Below are 19,628 nucleotides of genomic sequence, written 5' to 3'. Positions count from 1 at the left end.
TGGTCAGGCTCTTGGGAATCTTCAGTCTAGCAGAATACTTTTTTGCAGCATGTAAAAAATCTGTGCCTTGCAACAATCCTGTCTTTGAGCTCTGCAGGCAGTTCCTTTGACTTCATAGCTTGGTTTTTGCTCTGATATTCATTGTCAGCTTATAGAGTAGTGCCTTGGAAATCATCAATAGATACCAATTAATAAACTTTTCCACAGGTAGACTTCAGACTGGGTGTAGAAACATGTCAGCAATGATCAAGAGAACTGGGAGGCACCAGAGCTAATTTTAAGTGTTGTTGCAAAGGGTCTGAATACCTATGTAAATTTGATATTTTAGTTTTTTTAATTAAAATAATTGCTAAAATTCTTCACTTTGTCATTATGGGGTACTATGTGTAAATGAATAAGAAAAAAAATCAATGTAAAAAGGCAATACTTTCCGAATGCGTGTGATTGTATGTGTGTAATAAATAAATATATAAATATATATATATTCTGATTTCCAAGAAATAAAAACTAATTTTACCTTTAAAGAAAAAGGATGCTGTATTACTTTCTTGCATATAAGTTCATGACCAAGCCAGCTGGTAAATATGCACACAAGTATATAATACTTGTAATATAATACAATATACTTCTCAATTGGCTTTGTATGCAAGGAAGTAACACCGAGGATATATTTTTTTTCTTTTCTGAGAAAACACTTCTTCTTTCTTTCGTTCTTTCGTTCTTTCTTTCTTTCTTTCTTTCTTTCTTTCTTTCTTTCTTTCTTTCTTTCTTTCTTTCTTTCTTTCTTTCTTTCTTTCTTTCTTTCTTTCTCAGAATAGGGTTTCTATTTTTAAGATCACATATGCTGAACAGGCTTCTATGCTGGCACGGGTTATTTCCTTTGTGTTTCATTATGCTCAATGCAGACAGAAAAAACATTCTGATTTGCCACAACTGGAGAATTAATTCTTTAATCATATTTATCAATTACCTGTAGGTCTTCTGGTAAAATCGGAACATGCTGTACCTTACAGAGCTAACTAGCCTTGTTCTCATGGTCTTAATCTCAATCATAAATGGTGGTAAGTCAGCATCTTTTTTTTGTCAGTTTTTAAGATTATATTCAAGATCATATTCTGTTTGTATTTTTGTCCCTTTCTGTCATAAAAGATATGAAAGGAGAGTTAATAACTTCAGCACATGGAACTTACATGTTGCTTGTTTTCTGTCCTTAATGTTTATTGCTTAGTTATTTAATCTACAGCATATTATATGATAACTACTTAAAATTAAAGACAAAACTAAAAATCAATATTGCTTGGACCCACTGATTAAATGGTTAAATTTCAAATTGTAAAATTTTCCTGTAGGATATGTGCTCACATTTACCATGTTAAAAACAACACTTTTAAAAACAGGACAACTTAAAAAAACATTTATTGGGGATTGATGTCTATTTTTAAAAGTGCAATACAAGTAAAATTATAATGAAATTGCTGTAAAATGGGCGATTTCACAGTTCTACTTCTGCATTTCACAGTTCTACTTAAGGCCAGATAGTCATTATTCTTCTAAAACTGTATACTCAAAGGATATATACTACAAACAAGTTAAACACTGGCTTGTTAAAAGGAACACCAGAATCATTATTCATTTCAATAAAGTTTCTAGAGGTTATACACTTAATTTTGGATGAGGCTTAGGCTTAAATTGCTTTCATTAAATGCAGTCAAAATGTTGGAACTAAAAGCATCCAAAGATCCCAGATTAACATGCACTATAAGCATGGATTCATCATATGTGTCTTTACAGAAATAAGCATAGCTTCACTGCAGGTTTAAACAGGTTTAGTTACGTCTTCTGTCTATATCTGTCAGAGAACCACCAGCCATGCCCCCCTCTAACGCTCAACACTCCCGCTCAGCCCCCCCTTTTGCAGGTAATAATCCCATTAAAATCCAGCCAGATAAATTAGTGGTGGAGTTTGGCACATCAGCTTCAGCTAACTGTTCCATAAACACCACCCACCATGGCATGGGCTGGGAGGCATCACAGGGAGGCATAGACATGGTGGATGATGTCCAGTTCCTCACCTGGAAGGTAGAGAGTCTCACACACTGGGACATATATCCAGTGTGCTACGTCTTTGCAGACGATCAGTTGCACCTTGAGCTCCAAGTTACTGTTTACAGTGAGTGGTTTCTTATCTTTAGTCATTGTAGCTCTGTACAAAGTGTGATATATGATACTTAGAAAACCTGTGCTTTCCCCACAGAGCGTCCAGACCTGGTGTCCATCAGTACTGTGAATCACACTGGGCCGATGATTGAAGGCAGACAGTACGAGCTCCAGTGTGATGTTCAGAATGTTGCTTCTGTTCATCTCCTTAATGTGAACTGGTACAAAGGACAACAGCTAGTGCAAAGTGACAGCTTTACTGATGAGAATCTCTCATGAGAAGTTTGAGATGAGAAGTTTTGGTCTCATGATGAGACCAAAACTCCAGTTGATAAAACAATGACACTTCAGGTCTCCCCACGAAGAGGTGATGATGGAGTTCAGTATAGATGTGAGACAGAGCTGAAACTGGGACCAGAAGGACCTCAACCTCCTCCTAGAGGGACATCAGATCCTCTCACCATTACAGTGCTCTGTGAGTGTTTCATCTAGTCTTTTAACTAGTATTTTTTATATAACTGTTTATAAAAAGTGTAGTAATTGGCCTGTCAGGCGTGTTCGCACAATAACATTTAATGAACAGTGAATGCCGATGTTTTAATTTACGCTGTTTGTGTGGCGAACTTCTCTAGATAATCTATTTTAAGCTGCATTCTTAGCAACAGCGCCCTCTAGCGTAACAACAAACGATGGTCACAGAATCTCAGCATCCAAAAATGGTCCATGGTGCTGCCTGTAGAACATGCACTTTTGACGAATACACAGAAATATTTAGTTCTGATCACGAGGAAACAATATTCGTTATGTCGAGATCATGAGAGAAAAAGAAAAAAAAATATTGTACTGCATGGCCTCTTTTGACTTCCATAAAATTACAGCTGCATTTTTGGCATAATCTCAGAGAGTTACTTATGCAAACCTTTGCCACAGATGCCCCAGAAATTGAGTCAGACAAAGAAGTGGTGAAAGTGAAGGAAGGCAGCAAAGTGTCTCTCAATTGCACTGCTAAAGGAAATCCAGAACCTGAGCTGAACTGGAGCGTTCAAAGTCAAATCAAGGCCACTGGGAGGCAGCAAACAACACTGACTATTTTTCAAGTCTCTTGGGCTGATGCTGGTGTATATACATGCACTGCTACAAATTCCCTCGGGGACGACACAAGAGAAGTCTCACTGATTGTAGAAGGTTAGTCTGATGTAAGTGATGTATATGAATTCAAGGGTGTTTGCCAATCATAATTTCTATATATATGGGTAGCTAACAAAGTTTTTAACCATCGATTCATCGATTCATTCCCAACCGGATTCATCGGATTAAAAAAACAAAACAAAACTGAACTTCCAGGGTATTTATGTATAAAAGTGTACTTTTAAAAAATGCAAAAAGCACATATTGAGTTTAATTATCTTTTAATTTTGAATTTTTAAAGCTTACAGTGCTGCTTGTTTAGGATTGCATGGGGGATTTCTCCTTGAACAAATTCACTCATACTGGGTTGTGTCTTTCTGTTAAAAAAGAAAGAAAGAAAGAAAGAAAGAAAGAAAGAAAGAAAGAAAGAAAGAAAGAAAGAAAGAAAGAAAGAAAGAAAGAAAGAAAGAACAGCATTTAGGTATGCAAGGTGAAGCGATTTGTGTATATCAACATTTGGTGTTGGTTTTAAAGATAATTGCAGATGGCAAGTTGACAACCATGCTTAAAACATCTATATAACATCTATATATCTGCTATTTTATGTACATTGTGTTCTTATATTTCATTGTCTATTGTTGTTTTACTGGAAGGTGCCTTGTGCTCCTTTTGGTTGCTGTAAGGTGCTCTATAAATAAAATGATTTGATTTGATTTGATATAAAACATAATACAACATTGTTTTGACAATAAAAAAACATTTTGTTTAGTTGTGTAGACATTAAATTAAGAAATTAAACCTACAAACATTAAAAACAAGCATTTGAACGTAGTAAAGCCGCAGTAAATCACGTCTGAAAACAGAAGACGTCTTTTCATCATAACTACTGTATATAGATCTGTGACTTTATAGCACTTAAGGCTTCTGTATACAGTGGGTGGTATCACTTAATGTACCCAGATGAATCCTTGTCCATCTTTATGGCAGTAAAATAATTCTCTAAAATTTTTAATTCAATGAAATGGATATTTGGTAGATCCGTCTTTCATTTTGGGGCATTGCTCTTCAGCATCTTGATCAACGAGCTGTAAATCAATATGCTTGGAAAAGAATCTGAACCTTTATTCTTTCGTATATGTTAATTCATTCCTCTTGAATTCATTCTTCTTAGGGTCTCATAATATTTATATCATATTTAGGGACATTTTTAAATCCCCAGAACACTTACTGGTGTAATTTTGGCAGACTTGAAGAAACCAAAGAATTTGGAAGAACCTACTGCCTAAATTAAAAAAATAAACATATAAAAATTAATTCCACAAAAGTGTAAACAACACCCAGGTGTAGGTTAGACTTAAATTCATATCATAAAATGTAATAAACCTTTTTTAATGTTTAAAATTTTTTGTTGAATAAGTATGTTTCTCTGGTAACAGCATTAACAGTAAACGGATGTAAATGGAGTAATATGTTTTTGCAGGTGATAATCCCATTAAAATTCAGCCTGATAAATTAGTGGTGGAGTTTGGTGCATCAGCTTCAGCCGCCTGTTATCAATCTGAATGTCCTCTGTGGTTTGTGATCTCTCTGTAAATCAAAAGGTGCATCAGAACATAAAATTCATGCATCTCTAAACAGTTTTACCCAAAGTGTGACCAACATTTGTTATGTATAGATGTAGTCAAATTTTTGCATAATTTTATTGCAAAAATCCAATCTCAGGTGAAACATAACAGCTAATATTAGGCTAGAAGGCGAAAAACTTAATAATATATAATAATATAATAATAAATAAAATAACACAGTATTGTGTTTTTTTTAGATTCATTATTATGCAGAAATGCTTACATGGGCTTTAAAAGCTCAATATTTAAAAACTTAAGCCATTGAACACAAATGAGAAGTTTATTTGTACATCAACTATTTACAGTATAGTGGAAAAGCAAATGTTTTAAAAGTCTATGTGCAACTCTCTTTATAAAACCCAATGTGTTTATTAAAAAAAATGCTGACATGGGTTTTAAAATATCATTAATTATTAGATAAAACCGGATGGAAAAACAGCTTTGTGCAAGTATTTTCATAATTTATTGTATTATTATTATTATTATTTTTATTATTATTATTATTGTTATTGTTATTGTTATAAGAACAGCCTAAATGACAGAAGTCTGATGTCTCTGGTGTGAGTGTAAGATGAAAAATATGGAATTAAATATTTAATCAACTATGACATTTTTTATATCCAGATAATATGATTAAATGTGAATATTAAATAGGTATTTAAAAAAATATGAACACAATAAGATAAAATTAAGAATGCACTACTCATTTCCTAATGAATCTCCCCTTTTCTTCTTTTTTTCAGCTAATGAACTTCAGGAGTTCTGTTTTATTACATAGATTTTTTTAAATCCATATCTTTAACTGTGAGTTAGTTTTTTGGAATTATGGAAATAGTCTGGGAAAAATAACATGTACTTTACTTAAGATGCATATAAAATGATTTATCCTTTAAACTCTGATGATGTCAACCAAGGCCTAAGGAATAATGAGGAAAAAATACGTTTTTAGGAAATGTTGTTTTCCTGTCATTATATCTTTCTTTGAATCATACTAAAGATTTTCAGTGGAATTTAAATCTAAAGACTGAGGTGGTCACTCGGGAACATATTAGGAACAGTCCCTGAACTAAATTTTTTTTTTGTTTTTTTTTGTTTTTTTGCGATTATTGTCTTGCTGGGAATTTCATTGATAATCAAGCTTTAATTTAAACACTGAAATCATCATATAACATGGGACACGGGGCATGGGATAACTCTGGGATATGCGGACAAAGAATTTCACTGTGTTTTAATGTACATCTGACACGTATACAGCACCTTCACCTGTACATTTCCCCAAAGATAATATTGCCAGATACATCAGTTCCTACATCAGTAAAACAATACACAGCTCCATAAATGACCATAAATGATTATTTGTTCTTAAATCACCATTGCCTTTGTTATTGGCAGACATACCACTGATCTCAGAATTTTTAGGTTTCAGTTTGATTCCATCAGTCCCTAAAACTCTTCATGACTCAGACCTTCACAGACTTTTCTTGTTTGTTTTTACAGTATTCCCATCAAATTTGGAATGCAACTGTGCATGCTGATGCTGCAGTCATGCTTTGTTTATGCAATAATTGAGAGCATTTTTAATCTACGCTGTAATAAAAAGATTAGTTCAGTAGATATATACAAATAATTGTAACTGTCCACGAATGAAAGTTAAATACACCAATCATTAACATTTTTAAATGTGGGGCTTTAGAAATGATTGTGACTTTAATGTGAAGAAAAAAAACATTTATCCATTATTGCATTTTTGGATGCATATTAAGTTTTTTATTTATTTATTTATTTATTTATTTATTTATTTATTTATTTATTTATTTTACCTAAACTAACTATGCTTTATTCAATGCTTACATTGTGCCTTTACTACAATTATTTTTGTTAAACTTTTTAAACTAATTTTTGTAAAACTACTAGAAACTGTATGAAATTGAAATGTAATGATGTGGATTGTGATTAAATAGTTGATGCATTAAAATGTGTAAATGCATTTATTAACAGAATGATGCTGCTGATGATGCTTCAAAATAAATGTACTGTTAACTTTTCATGACATCTAATGTAATATTTTTAGTCTATAACACCATCTACTACTACAGCTACATTAATTTGGATTTTTATTTTATTGTTACTTGCTTGAAGGTTAGGGTTTAAAATTGAGCCATAATAAACGTTTTATATATTTATATAAATATATATATATATATATATATATCATATATATGGGGGAGTGGTGGCTCCAGCGGTTAAGGCGCTGGGTTGCCGACCGGAAGGTCTGGGGTTCAAGCCCCGGTATTGCCAAGCTGCCACTCTTGGGCCCTTGAGCAAGGCCCTTAACCCTCTATGCTCCGGGGGTCCCTTACGAGGGAAATATCAAGGTCCGTGATGTCGGAGTGACGTGGGGCCGCCTTCCCGTGGGCTCACCACCTGCAGGAGGGACCGTGAGGGACCGGTGCTATGAGGATTCGGCAGCAGTCGAAGGCGGGGGTCTGCTTAGACTGCTGCCCCCGCGACCCGAATTACGGATAAGCGGGAGAAAATGAATGAATGTTATTATTATTCGTTATTAGTAATAGTTCTTATTTTGGCCAAATGGCGGCGACACAAAGACACGTTTATTAGGACTTTTTTCGCAACACGTATTCCAAAAATGTCTGCTTTCTATACTGGATCCGGTTTTAAATAAAGTGCACAATTACGGTTAATCTTAAATGTCATTTATAATAATTATAATAATTATTAATCATATTATTATATATAATAATTATTAGTTATTGTATTATAGTAATAATAATATTATTATTAATAATAATAATAATAATAATAAGTAATTGGCATGAAACATGTCCGTTTTTTTTATTTTGTTTGCGTTTTCTTTTACATTTATGCAAATTTCTCAAATTAACAAAATTCTTATTTTTTTATTTATATTTACTTATATTATTATTTATATATATATTCATTCATTAATTTTCTCCCGCTTATCCGTAATTCGGGTCGCGGGGGCAGCAGTCCAATCCTCACAGCACCGTCCCTTACGGTCCCTCCTGCAGGTGGTGAGCCCACGGGAAATATATATATATATATATATATATATATATATATATATATATATATATATATATATATATATATATATATATATATATTTTTTTTTTATACAACAACAATAATACAATAACAAAAACAACAACAACAACAATAATAATAATAATAATAATAATAATAATAATAATAATAATAATAATAATAATAAATAATAATAAATAATAAATAATAATAATAATAGGAAAAAGTAGTGGAACCAGGTTGAGAGAAAAGGTGACCATCTGTGAGCAACAATATGGTTTCATGCTGAGGAAGAGCACCACAGATGCATTGCTTTGAGAATGTAATGGAGAAGTATAAAGAAGGTCAGAAGGAGTTGCATTGTGCGTTGGTGGATTTAGAGAAAGCGTTGTGATGTTTGCGGATGATATTGTGATTTGTGGCAAGAATAGGGAGCAGGTTGAGAAGATCCTGGAGAGGTGGAGGTACGTGCTGGAGAGAAGAGGGGGGGGGGGGTGTGAATGTCAGTAGCAGTAAGAGAGGTTGCAGGGAGAATGGATGGAGTATAGAGTTTGGTTGGAAAAAGTCACTGTTCATGGAGGTCAAATATCTGACCCTAAAGACGAGCCCTACAGGAGATTGATGATGAATGACTTATGTAGTGTGTTCGTTCACACACACACTTGTGTGACTGAGTTCATGTGCCTACAGTAATCAGGTGAGTATAAATGTGAGTGTAGCTTGGGATCTGTAATTCATGTTAGCCATATTATAGGGCCAAGATGCATTCTGGGAAATGAAGTTTAACCCACTTTCTGGCATAAACATGACGTTTTAGCCCTACCATGTAATTAAACACGTTTTACATGTAAACGTAAAATCCAATCAGTGAAAACTGAACACCTTTGAATATCATGAAAAAAAGACGCAAGACGAGTACTAAAAGCTAATTATTAAATATAATTAAGAATCATACATGTATCTGAGCGGTACAGTTTGGGATGAAATCCGAAAGTAATAAAATGAGTCTAAAATAACACTTTGCCTCACATGATTTATGCCAGGATATGTATTTTTCAGTTAGGTCTTGTTCGAACAGTTTCTTTAAGTGGTAAAGTTGCCCTTAACCTGCTCATGGCTGTTAAACCACAAGATGAGAAGCAGAAACTGCTGCACACAAGCTCTCAGACCGGCCCAGGTGCTTCCTGTTTAAATGAACTTCCAGATTTAAGGCAAAGCCGTAGTCACCTGACAGTTTAATGGGCATGTGAAGAAGCTGTAGAGGTAGAAATGATCATGTATTATGGTGAGCGTGTATAATATAAAAAGATGAATCGCTGATAAAGACAACGAATCAAACAAAATCTTTCAACCAATCAGATCAGAGAAATCACCAGCTCTGATCTTCATCCGAAAAAGACTGGATGGCTCTGTTAATTTTTCCGGGAACTGAACAGAGTTGATTCAGTTTACCTTCTTTCTATCCACACAAGTTTGTTTTAATAAGTTAAACGAGGCATGCAATATATATCTGGAGTCCTGGCATGTTTTGGGGAACTTCCTGACTGTTACCATGGAGCTAACAAACTGTATAAAAACAAATAACTCTCGAAATCAATTGCACTACGCAAGATCACACACTTACGACAGTGTGACCACTATCAGCATCAGCGTCGTAGCTCAGATAAACAGAAGAATGTTTTCTCTGAATTTTTTTACTAAGAATAATTGAGTCATTAATTTATGCACTCATGTCATGCCTTGTGTTGTGCTCATGTTGCACATTCGGGTCTTTTATTTAATATAAAAAAAAAATTATAAGCATAAAGGATTGTATATTTTCATGAATTTCAGGATTTTCAGGTAATAATCTGTGCATCCCACCTTTGCTTTAATCTTTTCTGCTTGCTTTAGAACTTTGTGGACTGGTGCCAACGGAGCTGCCTCCAGATAAATGCGGGGAAAATGAAAGAACTGGTGGTGGATTTCCGTAGGCACAAACAAACTTTATCACCAGTGAACATTCAGAGAAAGGACATTGTGAGAGTGGACTCTTACAAATACCTGGGTGTTCACCTAAACAACAAACTGGACTGGACAGACAACACTGAGGCAATTTACAAGAAAGGGCAGAGCAGACTCTTTCTGCTGAGGAGACTAAGGTCTTTTGGAGTGCAAGGAGAGCTACTGAAGACCTTTATTGACTCTGTGGTGGCCTCAGCCATATTCTATGGAGTGGTCTGCTGGTGCAGCAGTATCTCTACTGCAGACAGGAAGAGACTGGACAAAGCTGGTCAGGAAGGCCAGCTCAGTCCTGGGGATTCCCCTGGACACTGTACAGGAGGTGGGAGAAAGGAGGATGGTAGCAAAACTATCATCATTGCTGCAGAACGCCTCTCACCCCCTGTATGTAACCGTTACATCGCTGAGCAGCTTCTTCAGTGACAGACTGATACATCCTAAGTGTCTGAAGGAGCGTTACAGAAGCTCTTTTCTCCCTGCTGCTATTAGACTTTACAACCAAAGCTGTTCCCAGTAAAACCAGTCACCAAAATACAACACTGTTATTACTTCTTAGCTGTGCGATAACATTACCTGTGTGCAAGATTACATGAATCATGTGCAATATTATGTGCAATATTACCCGCAATTACGTGCAATACCACCTTGAAATATTACCTGAAATGCGTACTTTTTTCTCCCCCTATTTGTATTTATACATTGTACTGTGTACATACTGTTATTGTAGTATGTGTATATTCTTTTTTATATATTTGCATTTATTTTTATTTCTTTGTTTTGCTGCTGTAACATAGAAATGTTCCCACTGTGGGACGAATAAAGGTCTATCTTATCTTATCTTATCTTATCTTATCTTATCTTATCTTATCTTATCTTATCTTATCTTATCTTATCTTATCTTATCTTATCTTATCTTATCTTAATCCTAACTGCCACCAACTGCTGCTACACAGAAGTGTATATGTTTACAAGTACCCTCTTTATTGACAATTACTTTTTTTTGCACATTGTACTGTATAACATATACAGAATGTAAACTGGTCTGTGCTATTTTGTGGATCTGTCCTGCACTGTCTGTTGTATTGCACTGTTTGCACTAGGTTGCACACTATGCACTCTATGTGACTTTGACAACTTTTAGTGCTTTGCTCAATGTTGTGTTATGTTGCTCTATGTTGCCTGTGTCAGCTATATATAGTTGAAATGACAATAAAAACTTCTTGACTTGAGCAGACCAGAGTGTCGTCTGAACACTTGATCTAATAGAGAGATAAGACTCAGTGGATCAGTCCTGAAGTATCTCCACAAATTTGATGCTGGGGTTGTACCGAGAGGATCGAGTCTCACATTAAAATATCAAACCCAACTGGAATGTTTAAAACAAGTGACTGTTAATATTAGTTAACGTGAATAGGAACTATTTCTTCCTACGCTGGTCTCTGTTCACCATACAAACCGGTCTTTGTTTGTATTGCATCTTTAAGTCAGTCATATATCTCGGGATTACTGTGTTGAAGTAAAGGAATGACAAATCAAAGCAGAAACATGTCAAGGAGAAAAGTGTCAGCAATCTTTTGTTCCTCCAGAAACAAATCTATAACGAGGAAGGAATACTTGGTATTTGATGGGAAAAAAATTGGTAATTCCCACATTTTAGAAACCTGCTATGAACACGAGTGCCAACTAAATATAACAGTACTATAATATGCAGTCTGGTTGTGCATACGTCGATGCGGCAGACTTTATAAAATTATTGTTTTGAATTGTTTTGGTGTTGTGCAAAACAGGATGTCTGCAATGGGAAGCATCTGTAAAGAGGCTCACCAGACGTTTTTAATGCAGCGTTCTGTAAATCAAACTGCCCGAGCTTCCGTTTCCGATACCCACAAACTACACAAACACATCTACACAGACAGAAGAAAGAGAAGAGTTGTATTGCTCTTTCTGTAGTACTCAGGTGACAAACTCAGAGAAAATGGGTTTTTCAATGAACAGCAATACACAGCAGAGTGACTGGCAAAGACAAGATGATTCTCCAAACACCACAGATGAAGGAAAGTTGTATTGTTACAAGTACAGTGAGCAGTTTATGTCGCTGAGCTTGCTGCCGTCTCTGATTATTATACTCCTGCTGTCGTTTGTTGAACGCAGACAGAATATACGTGACTGTGAGAGGAGAATGCCGTGTCTGACAGGACGATTCGGTTGCGTAGTACCTCTGGACTTCATGGGGAAGATGCAGAACCGCTGGTCTTACGGTTTTGCCTTTGGTGCTGTCATGCCGTATGTGATCAACTTGATAATTAGCAGCACCTTGAATCCGAACGTGCCGTCTTATATCAAAGTGTTGGTGGCTCTGATCACTGCATTTATAGTGAGTATCACCTGCATGCCGTTATTTATCTGTCTCTCCACACCACACCGGCAGCTCGGTGGAGTTCTGGGGCTGATCTATTCACTCTCCTGGCTGATTGCACTGTTGTGGATTTATTTCTCATGTTACACAGTTGCACCTGATAATGATTATGAGAAGCTTGTGTTGTGGTACGTGTGGTTGTGTCAAGTCCCACAGATACTGTGCTTGGGATTCCTTGTGTGTCGCTTTGGCTCTTTCATAATGCAGAACCGGCTGAGGAATCTCAAGAAGCAGGACAAAGTGAAGGAGAATGAGTACAAGCATGTTCAGTGTTTACTGAGACGGCCTTCTGAAGTGTCCATGCAGAAGAACTGGTTTCAGAGGAAAGTATATGAATGGGATCCGTATTTTAAATTCCCAAACAGAATCATCGCCACTGTCGTTCTCTCCATCTACGGACTGTTTGTGATTATAATATCAGAGCAGATGTTTTCTTGGTGGTTGACAATACAGGTATATAAAGTTTGGGAATTTTTTCAAATGTACCTGCCTGAATCAGTCTTTATTACACACCTGAACTACATCACATACACCTGGTATATCTCAGCAGCCTGTGCCATGCTTTCATCTGTCCTTCACATCAGCCAGGTGTTGTTTAATTATAGAAAGCACATAAAATCCCTGCGAGCTGGAGAAAAACAATTCTTGCCAAAGAAGTACAAGCTGAACCCTTCTCAAGGAGTGATGGGGCTTTTGAAATATCCTAGCTATCAGATTGCCTACTGCATGTGGGGTTATCTGATTATTCACATGCCGATGTTTGTGACAGGCCTGGTGCTTGTGTATCTGGTTGTATCACCTATCCGGGAACACGGCTTTCTCCACTGGCTGAATCTGACTGCTACGAGTCTGTCGAATTTTTTCCTCTTGCTGGCTCTAATGGGGTTGCAGCGCATGTTGGGACATTTATTTTTCTTGCAAGACAAAACCACAGAGAAGGATAAAGACAAGCCACTAGCACTTAACAACAGAAAGGCCTTCCACGTGTTTAACTACTTCTTCTTCTTCTTCAACATGATCTCCGGCATAATGAGCTGCATGTTGCGGATATTAAAAAGTGCTGCCGTGGGTCTGATGTTAGTGTCACGCATCGAGCGAACCATAATGCCAGAGGGCTTCGAAAATATGGACTTGTGTTTCAGTATGTGGGTGGGAATGATCATGGCGGATCATCATCATACTAATCCCGTTTTGGTGTGTTTTTGTCACTTACTGCTCAAACATATGGTGAGTCTCAGATACAGATCAAACTCTTGCACAAACTCAGAGTTGCAAGTGAAGGACCGGGTTCACATTCGTTGGCATCTGGCGTACACCCTCCTGAGAAACCCAAAACTTATCCTGCTCAGGAAGAAACACAAGCAAGTGAATGACAGAGAGAGAGAACTGGCCTTCGCATGGGCCATTTCAAATATGGCTTAAAAACAACAGCATCAACACTGAAAAACTCTGGAACACCTTGTAACAATATTTAGCTGTATTTGTTTTTTCAAGTAAATGATATCTACTGACAAAAGTATTAAACTAAACAACAATTTTCACAATATTATGTTCACAATATTGACTTGCTAGTAGCAGAGTAGCAGTACATTTCAGGTAGCTTATTCAGAATGGTTATTTTTTTCTCAATTCTTTTTTATTATTTTTTTCTCAATAAATGTAAGTCTACATGTTTTTATGGATGAAGAAACATTCCGTGTTAACTATACTTTTATGTTTGTATGCAGGTATTTTTACTGTACAAATAAAAGTTATATTTTTTTTCCGAGTAAAAGACATTTCGTTTCTAATTTACATTTCATTTCACAGCAATTCACTGGAATAAAAAGTGTTGGGTAACCACAGCTTTAAAACTCAGGCAAAATCTTTTTTTGTACCAATGATTTGCTTTAGGTTGAAGATGGAAATAGAAACAGGGCAGAAACATGACCATTTCTTCTTAATTTTTACTCCCCGTGACTGTCCTTGTTTTTTTTTTCCAAAATTCTAACTTCTCTACATCTGTCTCCATAAACACTAACATTACATTAATCTAAACCCCATATTGTTATTTCATATGAGTTAAATTAATACAAACAACTTTGCCGACTTACTTGTTGTAAGACTACTTATCTTTCTTATCTTGGAATTATTTGGAAAATAGTCATCACAAATATAATTTGCACTACCTTACTTTTCCATACCCTGCACAAATTGTACAGTCTGTGTCTTTATTACTTGATTATTTTAATTTCCTAGTTTTTTTTCAAGTTTTTATATTTTTATAGCAACAGCACACCATGACAAATTCCTTGTATATGCAATCGATTATATTTGTCAATAAAGGTGATTCTGATTCTGATAAAGGTCACAATTAGACTGTAACTTATAATATTAATCACTGAATCCGTATTTACAAATTCATCATACTATATAAGATGACAAGTGGTATACACAAACTGACGAAAGAGAATTGTTTCTTATACAGCTTAAAAGTGAGTGTGGATATTAAAAGCCTGCCCTGTCTGGTGCATTGTCAATTTTAATAAAATATATATTAGAACTTGAGTACATGAGAACTGTAGATAATAGAATGAAGGTATACTTAGAATTGTCTATATAGTAGAGCGATCAGTAATAACCACCAATCAGGCATAACGTTATGACCACCTGCATGAAATTGTGTTGTTCCCCCTACTGCTGCCAAAAAAGTGCTGACCCTTCAAGCATTACCAGCATTAACTTCTTCAGCAATGTGAGCTACAGGAGCTCGTCTGTTGGATTGGATCACGGGGGCCTGCCTTCGCTCTGCACATTGGCCACCTGTGACCTTGTTGCCGGTTCACCGCTGTTCCTAACTTGGACCACCTTTGATGGATACTGACCACCGCAGACGTGGAACACCCCACAAGAGCTGCAGTTTTGGAGATACTCTGGCCCTAGACGTGTAATGTGTGTAATCAGTTTTATTCACTTCACTGGTCATAATGTTATGCCTGGTCACTGTATTTGATACATATTCTATCATCTTTGTATATACTTGAGAGAATCTTTTCTTTCTATTCTCTCTATATGTGCATAAATATTTCTTATAAATAGAGTATATACTATAAACATACTGTAAAAGGGCTATAAAATACTGTAAATACAACTGTAAATGTTCTTGGCAGTTGACATTTTACAGTACATTAATATTCTTATGATTGTTATATGATATACATGACATAATGCTTTATTTAGTTCACAGTGTTTTGTTTCAGTTGTTATGGTGACTGAGTTGCATGGCAATTACTACTGTTCAAGTGTGTTTTTACACAGTGCAGCTTGTGGAATGGAAAAAAGCCCACAGTTTTGAGGTTGTGTTACATGCGTCAGTGCTCTGAGCCTACTTTCTGCAGCTAGAAAATGAAACTGATAAATGTGTGTGAACACTTCATTACAGAAGCACCGTCCTGCAAGCTAAATTTAAGAGTGAATTACATGATGTTATTGTTGAATTTGTTTGCATACCTGACCAAAGGAACTGGTGTAAACTACACACTAAACTAGATCTCTGGAACAAAGTAAGGTCCACCCACAATGTGTGCCCACCTTCTGGAACCTTGGTAGGTCACAGAAAGCCTAACCGATTGGTGTTGCCATTTTTGGTCTTCTGACAGATGTTTCACTGCTTGATATACTCCCAGATGACCCTACTATAACAAGGTTTTGAGTTCTCCCAGATGTGCAGTCGATGGGTTGAAACGGATGTGGTGTAGAAAGCTTGGTATTAGAGCGGTAGTTACTTTGAGCTGGTATCTCTGCTTACCATGCTTCTGCTCCAGTCATCTGTACAGCGTCTCCTGATGGAGTTTAAATACAATACATTGCATGGTAGTTGTCTGGCTTGATAGACTCATTCTGAGCTGCAGCAATTTACGATCTGCCCACTGGGCTTTGGCAATTTCATCTATTGAAATGGGTGTTGGCTTTGGAGCAGGGTGTCAGGCCATCAGGAAGAGGTTCTGCTGCACCCAGGTCTTTATTGCTCCACCACTTTCACCTTAATTCTTAAATTCTGTGAAGCTGCTTTGAGACAATGTCCATTGTGAAAACTGCTATGGAAATAAACTTGACTTGACTTGATTGCTGATGCCACAGGTATGCACAGCTCCTAATGGTGTAATAAAATATTACCTCCTTATCTAAATGATGAGTCAAGTTTGGCCAATTTGCTGTCCATTGACTAAAGGATGGATGAACATATCTTTGTCCAGCAGATTGTTACCTGCACCCTGTGCCCGTTCTCCACTTCGGTCATATAGATTATTGAAGATTGTTCTCCTGGCACCATCTTTCCAGGTTTTTAATCTCCTGTAGGTTGGCCATCTCATCGTTGTTGGAGATCAGGCCCACCACAACAGGGTCATCAGCAAACTTGATGATGGAAGTGGCCATCCAAAGATTGCATAAGGGTCAAGGCCGGAAAACCATACTGGATCCCCGTGATCTTCGGGTCCTTAGACGGCACTGCAACACATACAGGAATGCTACTGTAATGGAAATCACAACATGGGCTCAGGAATACTTCCAAAAAAACACAATCCACCGTGGCATTCGCCGCTGCCGGCTAAAAATCTGTAGGTCTGCATTATCTCTGGGCCAAGGGCCAAGATTTTTTTTTGGATTTGGTAATTTGTTTTTGGATTTGTTGATTTGTTTTTGGATTTGTTAATTTGTTTTTGGATTTGTTAATTTGTTTTTGGATTTGTTAATGTCTTTTGCACTTCTCGGCCACCGTACATGTGGCATGGGCATCTTACACATTTGTAAAAGCACCATCAATATATATCCAAGTTATGGTATATCCAAGTTCTAGAACAACATATGCTCTCATCCAGACGTCCTCTCTTTCAGGGAAGACATTACATTTTCCAACATGACAATGCCAGACCACATACTGCATTAATTACAACATCATGGCTGCTTAGAAGAAGGATCCAATTACTGAACTGGCCAGCCTGCAGTCCAGATCTTTCACCTATAGGAAACATTTGGCCCATCATAAAGAGGAAGATGCGACAAAGAAGACCTAAGACAGTTGAGCATCTAAAAGCCTGTATTAGACAAGAATGGGACAACATTCCTATTCCTAAACTTTAGCAACTTGTCTCCTCAGTCCCCAGACGTTTGCAGACTGTTATAAAAAGAAGAGGGGATAGCTCTAGCCCAACTTTTTTGAGACGTGTTGATGCCATGAAATTTTAAATCAACTTATTTTTCCCTTTAAAATTATACATAAACATTTGATATGTTCTGAATAAAACATTTGATATGTATTCTGAATAAAATATTGAAATTTTAAACTTCCACATTATTACATTCTGTTTTTATTCACAATTTGTTCAGTGTCCCAACTTTTTTGGAATCGGCTTTGTATATTATTTACTAAATAATTCTCAATACCTCATCAGAGTGTGTGGGTGCTTGTGTAAACAATCTTTGTGCATGTATACAAAAGTTAATGTCTTTATCTGGATCGCCTTCACCCAAACAATCCTATATATATTATTCTTTCAAACTCCTGGTAGCAACAATAACTCTTTTCAGTTGTGTCTTTTCTGTATTTAAAGGAGCAGCAGCGATCCGAAATTGTGTAAAGACACGTGCACTGCCCTCAGCATCTCTGAACCAGCTTATATAATTTTCCTGGATCAACTACACCACACATGATGACTCAAAGTAATGCGGAAGTCCCAGAATACTGTAAGTAGCATTCAAATACGATGGCTGTGGTAGGGATGCAAGACCAGTAAACAACTCATGGCAACCCATGAGTAATAAACAGACTAATATGGTATTAATACTAATACAGTTTGATGTGTACACCACAGTACTACAACAGCACAACTAATAATAGTTTTACTTGAGCTGCAAGGGAAATCAAAGATTTATATTAATGAGAATTTTTATAATAATTCTCAGGGTTGTGTGGGGTGAGATATTGTGTAGTGCTTCTAGTGTGTAAGTTTTCAGCAAGGAGATTTTCTTAATTAGAAGGAATCTCCAGTGTTAGTGCTTTGTAACAATCGAAAGCAGAGCTGTAACGTTTTTGACAGAGGAAAGTCTTGAGGGAAGAGGAGTGGATTTTTACTTCCTTAATATGGTATATAATAGATGAATGTTTGACTCTAATAGATATTTATAATAAGATAACAAGATGTACATCAAAAATATTTATTATAATATGTTCACTTTTGCACTTTTTGCTGCTCTAAAAATTCATGAAAACATTTTGGAGTCATCTATAAATCTCTTTATATATATATATAATGTTTTTCTAAATAACTGAATTTATGCATTACATGCAAAATTCTAATAATGTGAAAGGTTATTATTATATTATTATATTAGGTATTGATTTATGTTCATTAGTATAATTAATCGTATTAAATCCGGCAAACACTACTAGGCATCGGTCACAACTGCAGAGAGGGACTTTCAATGAACTTTGAACTCCCTCAGGAAATCGCATCCTTCTTGCAAATGTACAGTCTCTTGAGAACAAAATGGATGAACTGCTGCTCCGAATAACATCACACAAGCGCAATAAGAAATCTAATGTCATGATTTTTACGGAGACATATCTCACTGACAACATTTAAAGCAGCACCATTGAGCTCGGGGGGTCATAGTGTTTTCAGGGCAAACAGGACGACAGTGGACTCTGGTAAGTATAAGGGTGGAGGTCTGAGCATTTATGTAAAAAATCATGGTGCACAGATTCTACTGTTACTGAAAGTCATTGCTCTGTTCATTTATAGTATTTAGTAGTCGTAGGATTAAGTGCAGGCTCTTTTATTTCCCCGAAAGAATTCTCAGCCATTTTTGTGACCGCAGTGTACATTCCTCTGGACGATAACGCTAAACTATCTATGGACTAACTGCACGCAGCTATCAGCAAATAGCAGTCTGCACATCCCGAAGGAGCTATCATCGTTGCAGGAGATTTTAAGCAATCGATGCATCTATCATTAGTGATTCTGCATGTATCTATATATGTATCTGTAAATGTATTTAATACCTAACCAATCTCAAACACTACAGTGTCTAATACTAAAACGCTATATTTACATGTAAATATTTAAAAATAAAAATACAAGTCAATAAAAAATATATAAAATACAATAAAAATTGTAAAGAATATTTCCATCTTGTTATGAAATGTTTAAAAAAATTTGCAACATGACACACTTTATCTTGATTATTTTGGGTGT

The 19,628-nt window shown here is 36.1% G+C and overlaps 2 protein-coding genes and 1 long non-coding RNA gene across 3 annotated transcripts in view; 2 read left to right on the top strand and 1 right to left on the bottom strand.

Moving 5' to 3' along the window:
• Positions 1–883: 883 nt before the first annotated feature.
• The window catches only part of LOC310716615 (hemicentin-2), a gene marked incomplete at its 3' end in the record, with an annotated part of 325,208 nt that continues 306,463 nt past the window's right edge, over positions 884–19,628 (top strand). Inside the window, exons 1-4 of the mRNA XM_083523898.1 lie at positions 884–1,061; positions 1,904–2,170; positions 2,255–2,425; positions 2,474–2,632. Of these exons, the coding sequence (XP_083380024.1) occupies positions 998–1,061; positions 1,904–2,170; positions 2,255–2,425; positions 2,474–2,632 (661 nt within the window). The 5' untranslated portion in view covers positions 884–997. The remainder of the gene's footprint in view (positions 1,062–1,903; positions 2,171–2,254; positions 2,426–2,473; positions 2,633–19,628) is intronic.
• LOC310717005 lies at positions 6,277–7,032 on the bottom strand. The gene is made up of 2 exons (XR_014530712.1): positions 6,804–7,032; positions 6,277–6,376 (listed from the first exon to the last, which is right to left on the bottom strand). It is a non-coding gene; the product is annotated as an uncharacterized lncRNA (long non-coding RNA).
• Positions 11,848–14,154, top strand: LOC310716869 (stimulated by retinoic acid gene 6 protein-like). The gene has a single exon (XM_083524469.1). It carries the CDS (start codon positions 11,953–11,955, stop codon positions 13,813–13,815), a length of 1,863 nt encoding a protein of 620 aa, XP_083380595.1. The 5' UTR covers positions 11,848–11,952; the 3' UTR covers positions 13,816–14,154.

This window comes from Silurus aristotelis, assembly GCF_946808225.1.
Source record: "Silurus aristotelis genome assembly, chromosome: 21".
Lineage (NCBI taxonomy): Eukaryota > Metazoa > Chordata > Actinopteri > Siluriformes > Siluridae > Silurus > Silurus aristotelis.
The sequence above is the reverse complement of the archived record's forward strand: the minus strand, read 5'-3'. Positions and strand labels throughout refer to the sequence as shown.

Excerpts from the sequence above, each read along its gene's own strand:
- LOC310716869 (XM_083524469.1), top strand. The coding sequence starts at position 11,953 with ATGGGTTTTTCAATGAACAGCAATACACAGCAGAGTGACTGGCAAAGA.